General features: G+C 42.8%; 1 protein-coding gene across 3 annotated transcripts in view; it reads left to right on the top strand.

Annotated features, from left to right (window-relative positions):
* Window positions 1-17,614, top strand: part of NARS2 (asparaginyl-tRNA synthetase 2, mitochondrial) — a 48,549-nt gene that overhangs the window by 12,977 nt on the left and 17,958 nt on the right. For 2 of the 3 annotated variants that reach the window (XM_014875724.2, XM_088159246.1), the window contains exon 3: window positions 15,770-15,902. In XM_014875724.2, coding sequence (XP_014731210.2) covers window positions 15,770-15,902 — 133 coding nt within the window. Of the gene's footprint in view, window positions 1-2,342; window positions 2,444-15,769; window positions 15,903-17,614 lie in introns of all 3 variants that reach the window. The other variant, XM_014875721.2, reaches the window with a different exon arrangement.

Here is a 17,614-nt window from a genome sequence, read left to right as displayed (position 1 = left end):
TCTAAAAGGCTGAACAAGAATCTGGGGCACAGACACTTGGGAATATTAGCCTGTGCTCAAATGTGTGAAGTGGAAGAATCACCTCCAGTGGATTAGCTGATACCTGTGAAACACGCAGCTGCTAATTATGGAATATCCCCTTGCCGAAGGTGTCTCTTCTGAACAAAAAGGAAGGCATTCAGTTTTTCCTGCATAGGAAAGTTTTCTGCATGAGCTGTGTTGCAGCTCACAACACCCATTGTATGGAGTATTGTGCCTTAGGATGAGGGAGAGCAAGTGGGCAGCTGCAGAGAGGGGAGGTGATCAGATGGTGATGGGGCAGTAAAATGGTATCTAAATAATTCTGTGTTTACTCTTCACCTTCTGTCAGAAGCCTTCAGGAGCTGCTTACAGTGCAGACATAAATCATGGTATCTCTCAGTGACCTCTCAAACAGGCTGCAGGTTTTCAGAAGCCCAGTAGAGTTGTAGACTGTGTCACTTTCTCCAGTCACTTACTGTATTTCTATTTTCCTTATGTCTCTCTGAGATTACATCTGATTTGGAGAATGAAAAATGACACAGTCATTATAAATAAACCAGGCCCCAGCTCCTGGAGACAGCTGTATCCTGTTTGTGGATTTGGGGGAAGCATTGAGATTTTGTGGCTGATTTCTTGTTCTTTTCTTGCTTCCAGTTTGTCTCTTTCTCATTGTTTAGAAGTTGCATCCTACAGGATTAGGTGGGATTTTTCACTGGCGAAACAAACAATGTCTGAACTAAGCTTGCAGGGAAAGAAACCAGAAACCATGGCTCTTCTCTTTAAGTGCTCTGGTGATGGTTCTGGGGCTGCAGTATATGAATGTTTGATGTTTATTAATATCCTCATTGTTTTTGAGCAAATGCTCTGGGTTTATTTGATGAAAACAGTAGGGGCCTGCTTCTGCATCCTTGGAGTTTGGTGTTTGGTTTTTTTAGAACTGCAAAACCTCTGAAACGAAGGAAGAAGTCCTGGGGTTACAGCTGCAAATTGTCATATTTTCATTGATCTCTGTGGAACAAGGCAAGCTTGCTCTTTTCTTCAATGTGATGCTATGAAGAGATAAAACTGCCTTGTGATCTGAGGTTTTTGGAAGTCACTGTTTTATCTTTGTGATGAGCAGCAGAGCTTTTTGAGAACAAAAGCAACACCTTCAAGCTCATTGAAAAAAATGGCAGGTTGTAGACTATCAAAGGCTGGTGAACAAGGCTCTCTGTGCCAGGGCTAGTTGGGGAGTGGGATGGCTAGAGGCAATGGCATCCTTAGCTGAACTAGCAACATTTAGCTTGACTCCTAGGAGCTACACCTTGAAAAGTGGGTATTTCAAACTTTTTTCAGAAGAAAGTCTTCATTTGGAAGTGAATGTAGATCAGCCAGACCTCAGATTAACTTTGAAGTGTGTGTTCTGTTTTCCTCCTGAAATCTTTGGCTCCTCCAAAGGTTGGGGATGACATTGTGTTTCAACATCTTGTATATTTCAGTATCATTTTTCTTCATGTTTCTTTAAAACTCACTGAGTTGTGACCTCTAGAGATCATCTAATCCATCTCACTGCTCAAACAGGGTCGTCTGGAGCAAGTTGCCCAGTACTCCACTGCTGAGTTTTTTATATCTTCCCAGATGGAGACTTTACAGCCTCTCTGGACAACCTATTCTAGTGCTTGACACCCACAGTAAATATTAAAGGTTATTCTTGTTTTCAGATGAATTTTTGTGGGTTTTTTTTAAATCTGTGCCTACTGTCTCTTGGGACTTTTTTTTTTTTTTTGAGGTTTTTCATAATGGAACATTGAACTTGCTAAATTTTCTATTACTTGTAGATTTTCCTGCTTAAAATATCTGATGACCTGGAAAAGCATGCAAAAGCTGAAATTAAACAGTTTATTTTTCACTGCCTATATGATTTGTAAGCTGTGATGTCTCCAAATTAATATTGTTTAGGTTGTGGTATTTTTGAAGATTGAATAACAAATCTTAAGAGGATATTACATTGCCCTTTTTTTATTACTGTTTGTCTTTTTCCAGTGGAAACAAATTCATTTCTCCATGAAAAGAAAATAACACTGTTTTTAAAGTTTTTTCTGAAAGTCAGTGGGGCTGACACAGAAAACACTCCTCCATTTTCTCATCAGGCTTGAAATTGAATTTTGAAAGCAATGTTGTATGAAGCTTCAAACTATAAATGATAGAGATTCTTCTCTTCCTCCTCTCTGTTCATCTTGGTAGGAAAGTGAAAATTGATGCTTTGAAAAGAGGGAAAATAAGCTGGGTGCTGTGCTTTTTATTTAAACACCAATGGTCTGACTTGTTGCTCATTGTTACAGACATCAAGCGAGGCAAAGGAGTCTGCAGAAAAGACCCACTTCTTCAATGTGCCTGCCTTCCTGACAGTTTCTGGCCAGCTCCATTTGGAAGTAATGGCAGGGTGAGCAAAATTAGAAGTTTTCATCTTTGTCTGTGGGATATTCCCAGCTGGTAATTTTGGTATCCATTGGATATCTGCCATGGTTATCTGCCAGAAATGGATTGAGTGGCAGTGGCTGGATGATGGGCGGTGAGAGGCCAGCCTAGACAGAGGGTTGGAGCACCTCTTGTATGGACACAGGCTGAGAGAGCTGGGGTTGTTCAGCCTGGAGAAGAGGAGGCTCCAGGGAAACCTTAGAGTCCCTTCCAGTACTTAAGGGGCTACAAGAGAACTGAGGAGGGGCTTTGGACAAGGGCATGGAGTGACAGGGAAAAGGCAGGATGGCTTCAGATTGAAAGAAGAAAGGTTTAAATTAGATATTAGGAAGGAATTCTTTACTTGAGAGTGGTGAGGCACTGGCACAGGTTTACCAGAGAAGCTGTGGATGCTCCATCCCTGGGTGTGTTCAAGGCCAGGTTGGACGGTGCTCTGAGCAACCTGGGGCAGTGGAAGGTGTCCTTGTCCATGGCCAGGGAGTTAGAACCAGCATTGTCTTTGGAGTCACTTCCAAAACCATTCAATGATTCTATGCTCTGGAGGGTCTCACAGCATCTAGAGAGTTCAAGCTATGTGATGTATCAGTGCAGTATTTTTGCATCTAGAAGAGCTTCATTTATTTTTGAAGACTGAAGGGATTTAATACCACTTGAGCTGCAGGCCTCAAAAACTCAGTGTACTTAAATAAAATAAAAATAAAAGGAACAGGTTCCCAGAACAGCTATGCTCCATTATGAATAAACACGTCTAAATTTAGATGGCCCTGGATTGATTCAAAATGCCTATAAGAACAACACACTACTGTAAAATAGGAACATGAAGCTGTAATGTACTGCATGCTGAAGAACATTGATTTTTTAAAATTTATTTATCCATCCTTAGAGAGCAAGGTGTATCTGAGTGATATCAATGGAAAAAGTATTTACCAGACATAATCTGCCGAGTTTAGCTTTCTGTCTCAGAGCTGGCTCTGTACTATTTAAGGGGTACAACCTGATATAATAGAGTGAGATTGTATTTCAGGTTGATCATTAGAATCCATGTTCTTTCTTTGGAATTGTTTGAACTGTGGAATTACGTCTTTCAGTAAAGGTCACAATGTGTGACAGTCAATTAAGTCTAACACATATAAACTCAGTTATCCCATCTTCCAGGAACCAAAATCTTTCCCCCATCAGTTAAACAAACCTCTTCCTCATTAACTTTCTCCAGCTAATATCTGAGATGACGCCAGTCTTTGGCTGCCAAGTGACCTGTGCTTTGGCTGCAGCAGATGGGGCACCACTTGAGAAACATCCTGTCTATCAAGAATGTCTAGCTTGAGTATTTCAGCATATCGCAGACATTGAGCTGGTCTGGGAAGAGACAGTGTCAGGGAGAACAAACCAGGCAGAGATTACTGAAAAAATTTATATGTTTTGATCTGTATGCAAAAATTGCCCTTTGAACAATTTTGCTGCAGTTATTTATCAGCAGCCAATTAAACCATGCAAGAATGATTACATAAAAAAACTCCAACACTGATTCTCAACATTGCATATGAGGCATGGGCAGCAAATATTATTAGAAATACAGGTCAGAACTCCAGATAAAAGGCTGGTCTTTAAACTTCACGTTTTCCAAAGCTAGGATTTTATCCCTCCCATTTTTAGAAGGTTTCCATTCCACTCGTCACTTTAAAAGTGCTTTTAAAGTCACCATAAGTTCATGATGAACCCCCTTGGCACGTGGCAAACGATTGCACTGCTGCCTGCCTGAGATCTGGTCTGTGACAGGCTGTATCAGCAGTGCTGCTGGCCAGCAGTGATTTGGCTGAAGTACCATGACTGAGGAGAATCCACATTGCAACTGCTCAGAAAAATGTGCCTTCAAATAAGGGTTGTTGTGCTGATATCATGCCAGCTACTCAATGTACTAATTTAGTTAATTTATTGGGAAAATTCAGTGTAGATGAAGACCAAACATATTATGAAAGAGAACTCTCTCTTTAACAGACTTGACACTTTCACCCTTAGTCTTAAGAGTAGTAAAAAGTGAGTCTTTCACCTCCAAAATGGAAATATTCTGGTCTTCCAATAAACAAATCAAGTAAAACAGTATAGATTTATCTGTTTTGGATTTGATTCCATAAAATTTACTTTGTTTTAACCAGACTAAATTCTTAATGTCTATAGAATGATGTAGTTTTCAAAAATTACCTTTAGCTTAAATATAATGTTGAGTGTTGCAGCCTTAAGGCTCTCAAGAACACTTTGTTCCTGAGAATTTGTGGGAGGGGACTGAGATAGAAATGCTGAGGAGAACCTTCCCCATCCAGTCTTGACCATATTCTTTTGTGACTTGTAGGACTTGGGAGAGAGACAGATCCTGCAGAAGTCCATTAGAAAGGAGAGGTAGAGCAGGATAGGTATGAGAGGCAGGTAGGAATTTGTCCTTGGTGGGGGGTGTATGTAGAGGGGGAACAGAAGGTCAATCAAATAGGCAGTCATGTAATTTTGAGGTTAGTTTTTAGCTTTACAGAGCCCATGAGCAGCCTCCAAGCTGTGGTTGGAAAAGGCTGGAAAGGGGCTTATGGAGAAGACTTACTTGATGAGTCTGGAATCCTATCTTCTGTGTCCTTGCAGAGTTCATCTGCAGACCACAGGCTATCACTTGAATGCCCAAGCTTGTGTGTTGTCCAGGGCTCTGTTTCATGGCAGGGTTGCTTGAGATGCTGTACCTGATCACAGGAGAGAACAGTGAGCCATTTATAGTTGGTGAGATTTTTCTTTGAGGATAAGTGGGAAGAGAGATGTTCCTGCATTTATTGACGGTCTGCTGTGCTGTGTATGCTTGTTATTGAAGGCAAGGTCAGGGGAGTTCATCTTGTCTCTCAGTGTGACACAAATGGCCTGCTTGGCACAACTTCTCATTTCATTGTGCCTCGTCTCAGCAGTGACGGCATCTAGGTTGTCTGCTCAGTGTGTCTGAATCATTGTCAGCTGCTGTAAATCTATGAGCTTTTTAAGGTCTCCAGAAAAGTCTTTATTCAGTAATACAGCTCTCCAGTCTCCTCAGTCTCGGATGAGTCAGTAACCAGTGTGTGTGGTAGAAGTGTAGGGCTGTCTGTGTCCTGATATCTGGTTTTAAATGTCATTGGTTTGCTGTGAAGTACATGTGGTATTTCCTTGTCCGCTGATCCTCTGGTGAGGACAAAGGCCCCTTTGGGGACCTGAACTGGGCTGGAGGGTCTGTGACAGCTGAAGATGATTCAGAGGCACACTGGAAAGGGCCACAGCCAACTGTTGTCAAGAAGTACAGCTTGTTGGCTGCAGGTTTTTTTTTCTTCTCCTTTGCCACAGGCTGTACCTGCTCCTCTCTTTTCTGCCTCTCTTGTTAATAGTTTAACATTAGTGTTTTTCCCTTGTGCCGCATTTCATCCCAGGCACTGTCTGTTCTGCCTTTTGCATCATGAGCTTAAATAAAATTGCTTTTCCTAAAACTTCTGGGAGCTATCCCTTCCCTAAATGGCAGCATAAGTTATCTCATTATTCCTTGCCCTCCTTAGCCCTGTTTCTTTTCTCTCTTATTAGGCCTTCACTATGTTTCTCCTCTCTTGTTCATCTCACATTCTCTTGAAATTCCCTGCAAATGCGTAAAAGGCTGAGGAGCAACCTAATAGCAGCCTGTTAGGACCTGCAAGGAGATTCTCTGAAGACAGGCCTGCTCTTTGCAGTGGTGAATGACAGAAGAACAAGAGGCAAGTGGAGATAAGTTGAGAAAAGTAAAGTTCTCCAGTGGACGTAAAGGGGGAAATAGTGGAGAAATCAGTCGAGCATTGAAAAAGATTGATGAGAGAAATGGTGTTCTTCATCAGAGACGCAGCTAGGTGGAGCCTTGAGCTGGTCTGGCCTTCTTGCTGACCCTGCTTTCAACAGAAGACTGGGCCAGTGACCTCCTGAGGTCCCTTCCAGCCCAAGTAATTTTCTTCTTCTAAGATTTTTCTTGCCTTTGTTCTCACTGTCCTTTCCACCTATTTCAGGCACAATACCATCTTGGTGAATTATCTCTCTAGGTCCATTTCAGTTCAACGTCTCCAGGACTTGTGTTTTCCTGCTAAGTTAAAATCTCAGCCTTTCATTCTGACTTCTGCCTGCTAACACCTACTTATCAAACTTGGTTTAAATGCAGCATAATTAATGCCCCTCTCCTCAAGCACATATCCTTGATTGCTAAACCATCATGTATTCTGCTGCTCTTCTGCCTAATCCAGGTATTCTCTGCACTCCTGCAACTAGTATTGCAGGTTGCAGAGAGGGTCTGAAAAGCATTTCAGTCATCCAGACTATTTTATCTGTGTCTGCCTGAGTTTATAGAGAGCTGAACTCAGTGAATTTCCTATTGTTTGCAGAAGCACTAAAATCACACTGATTTCACTTTTAAAATGCCCGTACTTCAGTGTTTTTCAAAGCATGGAGAATGAGAGAGAGAGCTGTCATTTTGATGTTCAAGAAAACACTGTGGAGCTCAAAAGAGATGTGTTTGAGGCTGCCTTCCATAAAAGAGGCTTCATTCTCAGCAGTTTGGCAACACACGCTCTTAAAATTTGATTCCAAAATGACTTGCTAATGATGAAACAGATTGCATTGTCTTTAAACAAATATTTGCTCTACACTGTACAATTTTAAATTCTTCTGAATGCAGCTGCAGGAATGATGTCCAGTTGTGTAACATTCCTGTTGCTAAGGAGTAACAAAAATAAGTGTAATTATTTATCTTAGATGTCTGAAAAAAATTTCTGACATTTCTTGCACAACGTTTGTTTGAGTCTGAGTCATAATGCAGACTCTTATAATTAGTGCACTAACTTCCATTAATTAGGCTGACACTTAATTGGATCTATAAAAAGCAACCGTGACATGTCTGGTTTTAATCAATTACTGCATACTTCAGTCTGGTTCATGACTGCTGCAGTGACTGTTAATGACTTCGTACTACTAGGAGGCCAAATACATGAACTCTGTAGGTACAAGAATGAGTCTAGAGTTGCTTAGCTATTTGGAGCTTTGCAGTCCACGTGGAAATTCTGTTGGTTCTTTTTTCCTCTCCACCTTTTTGGGAGGGTAAGCAGGTAATCTGCTTGCAAGCATGGGGAGTATGTGCTGAGGATAGCTGCAGTTCAGCCATTATTCTGAGATCCTTACATGGAGGGCTGAATGCAATCCCAGCAGTCTTGGACTATGTGCTCTTCGTGTTCTGTCTTTGCTGTAAACATCAAGTGCAGGTAGCAAGAGAAGAGCTGGTTTTATGCTCATCTGGTGAAGCATGTCCTCAGCTGTAATTCCTGGTCCTCATTTTACAAGTAAGCTAAGTTGAAACCAGTACGTTTCTGTCTTGAATCCAGTGAATAGTCCCTCTTCCTTCTCTGGATAACTTGTCATCCCTATTCCAGTCAGTGGTAGATGCTGTAGGATCTGTGTCGAGGGAATCCAGCATCCACGTGTGTGTAGGGCCTTGCAGCTCCACTTCATCCGTGTGCCCAGACTGTGCTGTGAGAGCTGCAAGGGTTTAAGAAGCTGTGGCTTTGTGAGTGGCAGTAGGGCTGTCATAGCCCTCTGCCCACATGTTTCCTGTGCCATAGCAGCCACACTTATGGTGACTTCTGCTAAATTATTTTACTTAGTGACTGGGGCGAGCAAGAAGCCTGCAGGCAGCTCAGCTGTCCATCAGTGGCAAAACAACTCTGTGGCAAACTTCATGGCTTATGAGAGCATGAACCTGCTTTGGGTCCAGGCTGCAGCTCCTTCTTCTCAAGGAGTCTCTATGCCTCAGGAAGTGGCTCTAGGATGAGATGTAAAGTCAGGCAGCTTCATCCCTATTTGCTCCCACAGCTTTCCTTAAAATAGATGCATAAAGCCATTAGCATATGCCCTGAAATTTTTCCATTTGCTGTCATTGTAATGAAGTAGAATAGAATATTCTACATGTTATAGTCAGCTGAAACATGTTGCGTTTTTTATGGATTTTAGTAATTTTTTGGATACAGTTGCTTACTTTGTTTAGTTACTGTAGAATTTGAGGCTTTGGAGGTTTTAAATAGTTACACCCAAACTTTGGAATGTGGCCTGAACCATGACTCCATTTGTTCAGTAATGCACCCGCCGATGTTTTTTCATGTTGTGATTGATATTTGCAGAGTTCATAAAACCAATGTTCATCTGAAAAATGAAAAAAAATTAAAATTAATTATCCTCTTCCTGGCTGTTATAATGCAGTTTCTAAAGAGCATGAGTTTTTTCCCCTTTGAAAGGAAAAAGATTTAACCTAGTTGTTCCCCCCATACGCTGGTAGTGTATTTTAATGCCTTAGAGTAGGAGTCAATGGGATGATTAAGTTTGAAAAACATTTAGCTACCTGTTTTATTTAAATCTTTGAAGCATTTTGTATCGCTCCTTTCTAGAATATCTCTCTTCGCTAGAGCATGGGAAATGGTTATTTGAATAAATCCTCAACTACACTGGTGGCTTTCATCAACCCAGCTTGAGTTTTCATTGCTAATCGGTCATTTTATTGACTTTAATTAGAAACAATAATATCAAATCTAGGACAAAGCAAGAGACTCCACTGCCAATAAAGTACAACACTGTTGCATAAAAGGGTGGAGAACACAGGCTGATGTGGTCTTTGAGTCTGGAACAGATACTTGTATGGTTCTGAGTAACTCTTACGTCCTTTGTCTCGGTTTTCCCCTATTCTCTTGCCGTCTGTAGACTTAACAATCCAGTGTCTAGCTCTGCTGTGAGGTTTAATAAACAAATTTCTGGGTGCTTTGCCAGATAATTAGGGTATATGGGTCACTTTGTTGTCAATTACTCAAGTGTGTCTGGATCACATTCAAACAGAGGGGGATGACCTGGGAGGGATCCTTGTCCCATCTTCTGTTTTGTGCTGCTGAAGCTGGAGCAGAGGCTGTGGCAAGGGGAGAGCAGGTCCTGGAGCATGGCAGGAGGGTGCTGTGCACATGCTACCTCCTGGGCATCGTGGATCCCTGCCCTTTAGAGGTTGCAGCGAGAGAAGCTGCTGCATTGCTCCAGTCTGACTGGCTGCAGGGGGAAGTTGGCACTTCCCAGTCCCTGTCTGGGAATTTAGACAGCCTTCTTTTTTTTTTTTTTTTAATGTATTTATTTTTGGCTGCTTACAAAAGGAAGTACAGTCCCATCTCGTCGCAGCATGAGCCGAAACCTCAGCACTTGGCACACCAGCTCTGCTGCCCAGGCCTGAGCTCCACACACTGCTACAAAAGTCCTTGTCAAGATGCAACTTTCCTCATCTGCATGTCCCCAGAGGGCAAGCTGGAATGGCCTATGAGGAGTCCTCCAAAACTCATTGTTCTGGGTAAAATTCAGTCCCTTTTGCTGTCTTTTCAACAGAAATGTGCATTTTCATTGGGCACAATCCAAACCACCAGGCAATCGTAATGGGAGTATTATTTTTACACTGAACTTAAAACCCAGACATTTCTGTCCAACTCTGACAGGTGTTTTTTAACACGGTCTACCCAGCTCAAAGATTTAAAATATTCTGCCTCTTCTCCACACTATTGGGCATCTGTACCTTGCTATCATCATTAGGAGCTCTGGGCTTCCAGCTTCTCCAAAAGCTAGAGCCAGGAAACATTGGGCTGATATTTTGAATGGTTGTCTGTGTGTGTGTGGTTTTGTGCACAAGGCCAGAACATCTTTCAACATACAAATTTCAGCATCCCTGAACAATCTCATTTGTGTTCAGGTCAAGCACTGCAGCCAACTGATGTGTCCTGGCAGCTGAGCAAAGTCACCTGCTTATTTCAGTGGAGCAGGCAGGTCCTCCATGCTCAAAATGAATATGGTCATGCCAGAATAGAGTGAAATTAAATCAGATGGCTCACTGTATTAACTTCTTCCCCTCCTAGGAGAAAGGACAATGGATAGATTAAGCTAAACCCCTGTGCTTTTGGGTCATCTTGCTGAGGGTCTCTTCTCTGCTGACATCATGTGTTGTTTTGTTTTTGGGCTAGAAGTTATTGTTTCTAGATTTTCTTGCAATCTAGATTTTAGTGTGTGTATGGCAGGGAGGAGTTGGTGGATTATGGAGTGGGTAAAACACCGTGTTGAAGGATTACATGCTGTGTTCATTTAACATGGCCAAAGATGAGATTTGGCACAAGTCACTGTTCAGCTTACCTCGTCCCTGCAGACCTTGCCAGAGTAATCAATATATTTGTGTTTATATAGGCATGTGTTGTATTTTGGGTTGACAGGGAGGGCACCGTGAAAATGAATTGTTCCCCCTCTGCCATGTTGGTATTTTTATGGCTTACAGTAGAAATCACTGGGGTGATGAAGTTTTGAAAAACATCTTTGCTCCCTGTGTGTACTGGTGTGGTTTAGTGCTTAGCCCTGAGTCACAGGAACCAGCTTCTGCCTCCAGCTGTGTCACTACTGTGTGGTGTGACCTTGGCACTGGTTGTAAGCTGACTGTGCAGGCATTGCATCTTCTTGATTAATAGCCTTGTTCAGAGTTATATGCCCTTGGTTCAACAGCACAAATAAGTCTTTATTACCTCGGTAGCAGCGTGGAGTCCTGGCTCAGAAAAGGAGCACAATCCATTCCTGGCTTGGGAACCATCAGCACAATTAATTCTATTTGGATTGCACCGTAAAAGTTGCCAGTAAGGCAGAGACGCTGAGGCCTACAAACATTGCATGAGTTTAATTAAGAGAATGATTTGAAGCAGCTTTGGGTACGGATACTTATTACTTCTCAATTGGTTCCTCTCACTTCCTCTGTAATGAAATGTCAATGAACTCAAACAAAATGAGCTTTCATTCTCTGTGGCAGAAAGCTCCCAAAGGTGGCTGCTTCTGGAGACTGTTTTAGTAGTGTGTGAAATAAAGGTGAAAGGGGGGAAATTTCTGCCTTTCTGGCTGTTCACAGGGTGGAGAATGCAAGTGTGGTCTGTGCAATAGTGAGCCTCCACCATCTATGCAGAGGATGGCTGTGCCCCAGCAGCACTTCCAGGTACTGCTTTGGTGTCCAAAGGGACTCCCCTTTGGAGCCTGTAGCTAAAAGTGGCTGGCCCTTTGTTGGGTTGGGGTGAGTAAGCTCAGCGTTTTGCAGGACGAGGCCCTGGCTTTTGATGTGTTTCAGTGTGTTGGAAGGAGTGCTGTGGGTATTCTCTTGGCCTCCACATTAAGCTCTCAGATTTTCCCAGAGAACTGGGCAGAGCGGAATACAGTCAGAGAAAGGGAGCAATTAATTAAGCGGCTCTGTGCCTTCTTGTGGTGTCGACCCCGGCAGTGCCTGTGAACTGCATAAATGCACTCGGGCTTGCTGTCCAGAGCTCTGATCTGGGCAAAGCTGACTGCAAAAGGACTCGTTTCAAAGCCTCTCTTGTATTCTTTGGTAGCACGTACAAGGACAGCATTACAGACATCACTGCTCTGCCTGTAATGGCTCAGGAAAAAGGCTCAACAGATTAGTGGGCTTTTTTTTCCTCTCCTGTGTGTATGCTTTTGTTGGAGATGAGGAATTAGCACTACTGATTTTTATTTTTTTTTTTTTTTTAAAGACTCTTTGAGTGCCCACAACCCGAACCGACCTAGGCACTTTTGGAGACTTATACAGAATTTTCAAGATATTTTTAAATGCTGGAAGTCTTACAGAGGTCTGGGAATGCTAAATGATTGATTATTTGCATCATAGAGCATAGGAGTCACGGCCCTGCACTGAGGCTCCATTGTGCTAGGTGCTGAATGCACACAAGACAAAATTACTGGTTTGCTCTCTGTACCATGAAATCGGAGCACAGTCAACTCCCATCCCTCTTTTCTGATGTAGCTGTACAAACTCAGTGTGATATAGCAGTGTATGAAATCACAGATATGTTTTTTATTGCAGATGAAGTACAAATAAAGGCTTGGTTTGCTTAGTGGGCATTTGCTTAATATCTTAAATGGTAGGGCACAGTAAACAGTATATAAATGTCTGGATGGAAAATAATTGTTCACACACAGAGCTGATAACAGTGACTATATGTGTTTTTAGCTGTGTTTCTCTGTTATGTCCAGGCCTCTGGTCAGTGCTGCATTGCTGTTACCAGATGACTTGCATTTACTGTGCTCCTTTGATCGCTTTGCCAGTGTGACATCTGCTTAGTTTCCCTTTGCCAGGGTCCCAGGATCCTGGTGAAGTTCTCACAGTTGGTCGTATCTGTCTTTTCCCTTTACAGTTACCCTGAGAAGTGAATGATTCCTCCCTGCCCTGCAGATGGGGGTTTGATGGGGAGAGGGGCTCAGGGGTGAGTGGTGTTTTTTCCCTTTTTTCAAGGGTCAGACAAATTCAGCCCCACACCAGTGACGTTAGGTTCTACAGGCTATCACAGAGCCTTTAGACTTATCCACCTTGGGCTAGTCTGAGAGTTGCAGTGCTAATGGTTTGTTCTGTAAACAGAGGTGGCTCCCTGTGTACAAGTGCCTAGAGCTGAGGAGACAGAAATTGGTTCCTGTGGGGGCTGTTCTGCACTTGCTTTTCCCAGAAGCTGTCTTGGGCACAGAGAGGCTTTATTCTTCTTGCAGGACAAAACTGATCTCTGACTATGAAGTGTTTGACCATGGCTGACATCTTGGAGCAATAAGAGGGTGGGTTTATTTTTATTTTTGATTGCTTTTAGGTATCTTGAAGTCAGCAGGCCCCTTGAAAGATGAGTAACTAGTCATCATGCTTGGGCTGCTGATCAGTAGGAAAAAAGTGCAATTCAAAGTGCTCTTAATAGCCTGCGTTGCTGGAGATTGTCCTGCCACAGTAACCTACAGTAACTGAAGTGCCAGTGCCTGTGCATGGACAGCTGCTGAGAAATGTCTCTCCCTGAAGCCAGGCTGTTGCTCTGTGGGAAAGGATCTCATGCTAGCCAGCTAGTGTCACACTTTAATTTTCAGTGTTACTTTGAGGCCTTCATGTCAGCGAGACATTAGAGATCTGCTCATCAAATTGAGCAGACCTGAATGAGTCTTGAGCAATTACAAGCTTTTCACAATATTTTCATCTTGCGTCTGATCCTGGCTCAGTCACAAGCTGAACTTGTGACTAAACTAATTTATTTAGGAAAAAATCTTTCTTTAACTGAAAGAACTCAAATTGAAATATTTTAGTAAAAGCCTGAAACGTGCAGGGTGCAGGTAGAGCAAGAACCTGCCTCTAACCCCTGTTTTCTACTGTAGGCCGACCTCCACAACCTGGCAAACAAAAGCTTTTGACCAGTTCTGCCTTAAACATAAAATGATTTTGACTTAGTGACTCACTGCTTTGTATTTGTTGTTTGTATTGCTATAGCAGTTGAGTCTCTTAAACTTTGGATCCAAGACCTTGTTGTGCCAGGTGCTGTTAGGAGCATGGGAAAAAAAACAAACCAAAAAGGCCATGTGAAGAAAAACATGAATTTCTGTGTAACCCAAGACAACAGGTGGCTACAGATGGGGGATTACAAGGAACTGATGATATAATAGTGAATGACCTGTGCAGTGAGTAATAGTCTTGGTACATCACTTATCTAAACATTGCTGAGGTTTTGTAGATGCTACAGCAAAGGGCAGTTTGAAGGAGGATGATGGAGTGACAGAAGTTTACAGTAACATCTCAGCAAGTGAGAAAGGCAGCAGAGGAAAAAGTAGCATGCTGAAAATATGCATGAAAATAGTGCTTGAAGGAAGATGTTTGCTGCAAAATTCGTTGGTTGTAGATGCTGTAGTCATATATGAGAGAGTGCAGGTACAAGAGCAAAGTGGAAACAGTATGGGTTTTGGTGGAGGGCAAACAGAGCCATGGGGAAAAGAAACCTACAGGCAGGCTATGTATTTATAGTCTTGACCTGAAACTTTCTTCTGGTGTGTTTACTACTAGCAACTCAAGGAAAAAGAAAGTGCTCTTTTCTTTGGATTGTAACCTTTAACCAACATGTGACATGAGGGAACAGATGAGTGAAGCAGAATGTGTGTGTTCCTTTATTTGAAGCACAGATGTCTCCATAAGGGGCAAAGGAAAAATGCTGCTTTTTGTGGTGTTGTTTATTTAAACTTCGGTTTAACAAAATTAGCCTGTTCAGAAACTTCAGTGAACGTCCTTTTTAAGTTGAAAGCTTGCAGAGCAAGATGCAAGTCAAATGCCAGCCCCAGCAATTAGCATGCATCCTTTCATGAGTGTCAAACTGTGCTTAATCTCTACTGATTGGATTCTTTTTCTCCTACACGCTGTCTGCAGCTGAAAATAACATCAAGTTAAAGATGTACCGAAGATAGCAGCTGCCCAGTTCATGGTTCTTCTGAAGCAGCTTACTCTCTTCCCCAATCATGGTATTCTTCCCATGCAGGATGAGGGGAAACACAGATGTCATGACATGTATTTGGGAAGCTCTCACTGGCTTGAGGGTGTCCAGGAGCTCAAGTGCTCATAGATCACAGTGTAAAAAAGGTATTGCTTGGAGTGCAGCTTCCCACATAAAATCAAAACTTGTAAAGGTATGTTCATGTTTGATAGGCAGGTTTCCCAAGAAGGAAGTGGAAACACAGCATGACATGACTGCAGAACGAGAGAGGATGTATTTAAATAGAATCCCCAGAAGGTGGCTGGAAGAGAAGTGGCTTCATAATAGGAAATGCGTTGGTTGCTTCAGCATTAAACGCTCTCCCAGATGTGTTCTCTGCAGCAGGGACTCCTTTCAGCTGAACCATTTTTAGCAGTGTGGAAGAGCCCGGTTCTTTATCTCCATGGCTCTCTGAGCAATGAACTTCTGCCTTGCCACTAGAGGGGGACTTCAGCCCACACACCTCCCGTTCTGCTGGGGCCCTCTCTACTCTGCTGAGCACTAGGGTATCACAGCGCCTGTGAAGGTCAGGCATTGCAGCCAAAGAAATGTAAAGGCACGTGGATGAGCATAGCATGATTGGTATAGTATCCACATGCTTCTCTAGCTATCCAGTTCTGCAGAATGTTGGGTTTCATTCCCACACAGTTACAAAAAGTGTCCTGAGCATGACATTGAGACAGCTGAATACTGTGTGTGTGTGCAATGTCTCTGAGTCACAAGATGTGAATAACCCCTCTCCATGCCTGGATGAAGGAGCGTAACCAGCAGCTTATTCAGCAGTACCATTAAACTGGTCAAAGATGAAATGGAAACATGATTGTTTCTAGATGCTGGGAGAAAAGTGAGGGCTTTAGGTGTAACAGACCAGTTGTGTGCTGGACCTGACCTGCCTGTTCCCTGCTGCCTTGCAGGGCTTTTACTCACGTGTTCACCTTTGGCCCGACGTTCCGAGCAGAAAACTCGCAGAGTCGCCGGCACCTGGCGGAGTTCTACATGGTAGAGGCTGAGCTGTCCTTCACTGAAAACCTTCAGGACATCATGCAGGTGGGCATTCCAGATGTCTATGCAGGACTGGTACCAGAGTTTATTCCTCCTCCCTGAGCTGTGCTCCCTGCCCTCAGCTGAGGTCACAGCTCCTCTCACCCTGTGTGAGCCAAGTAGAGGTTGCACAGGTGTTTCCCAAGGAGGAGGGTTTGCTCAGCAGAGATGAGGCCATAGAGGGGATTTGGAAGGGAAGATAGAGGTGCACACAGCCCTCATCTGAATGGGAAGCTCCACAGTTGCTATATTACCAGGGAATGTAAATGTGCTTGACGAGTGCTAATGAGTGGCACTCTCCCTTTCAAAATGTTCAGCACCCTTCCACCCAGTGAGCAGTGTTTAAGCAGGGTGTCCCTTTGGTGTGCTCTGTAAAGGCGTCCTTGAAATCTGCGTTGGAATCTGAAGGAGAAACAACAGTTTCCGGCATACGCTGTTCACTGTGGCTTTAGCAGAAGACTGGAGGAAATCCTTAGTCAGCTTGCTTTTGATTTTTCAGGACTGACCTTTCAGTTGCAGTTTACCCACATGATAGATGCCTATGCACTTTACTAGTCTCAGCATAAGGTAGCTTATACCCAGTAGGACTTGTGAGTAAACATACACACACACTCTCATTTATCAGATAAGCTCTGTGAAAAATGATTGGGAAAATAACCTTATAAAGAAAAATACCTGAGGCACTGGCTGCAGACTTATAAAATAACACCCAGGTAGTGGTTTCTTCAGCATGGGTCATATACAATGCTGAATCAGCATAGCCTGAGAGCAGAGCTGGCAGGCTCTGTGTCCTGCTTCTGAATTTGAGATGCCTGGATGGCACTGGGCTGTGTGGACTGACCCATTGGGAATCTGTGGTCCATCATGAATAGCATCCTGTTATTTTGTCTCTCCTCCACAGCTTTGTGTATTCTTAGAGCACAGCCTGTGTATATGTACACACCTTAATTCCTGAGCCCCCTGTTTCTCTAGGTAATCAGGAGTCAATTGAAAGCTTCACTACTTTTATCTAGTATAATAAGCAGGGTCTTCTGTTAAGTGGTGTTTGAGCCCTTCAACACAGAATCAACGGATCTTGTGCAGAAAACCCTAATTTCCTGGCTTTTGAAGTACAGACAGCCAGTTCAGATAATTCAGAGAATTAGATTTGAGAACTGTTCTGGAATTTGTAGGGCTTTTATGTTTAAGGAAAGGAGGAACTATCCCTCTCAATTTTGCCTTTGTTGTTGCTAAGTATCTTGTGAAGTCTCAGCTTGTGCTCTCTTTTAAATCTTCCCTCTGTCTCAAACTCCTTGACAAGCACCTTTCCCTGCAACAGAAAGTCTCTTAGCAGCCATTATTTTGCATTCCTCATAGTGAGTTTGTATTGCAACAGGCTTAATTTTGTGGTGTTCTTACTTGGGGAAGTGGAGTTCCCATTTTGTTTATTTTTAAATAATTGGGCAATCTCTCTTTCAACAAAACAAAACTAATCAACAGAAAGCCCTCCTGGTTGCTCTAAAGCCTAAGCGTCTTTCCTGGTGTAACTGACCTAAATTGAGTCTTCTCTTATGTATCTGCCTATTGGGTATTTTGTCTGTTTGTTGTCATCTGCAAGTTCTTTATTCGGTGCAAAATGCCAAGTTGAAAGCCTTCGGGGCTCTTGGCCAGGGTTATTATCTGAACTTTGTCCTCACATAAGGAGCTGGATTGTTAAAAATTTATTTTTAAAATTGCTA

The sequence above is a fragment of the Sturnus vulgaris genome, chromosome 2, assembly GCF_052056855.1.
Source record: "Sturnus vulgaris isolate bStuVul1 chromosome 2, bStuVul1.hap1, whole genome shotgun sequence".
Classification (NCBI taxonomy): domain Eukaryota; kingdom Metazoa; phylum Chordata; class Aves; order Passeriformes; family Sturnidae; genus Sturnus; species Sturnus vulgaris.
Note: the sequence above shows the minus strand (reverse complement) of the source record. Positions and strands in the feature narration are given on the sequence as shown.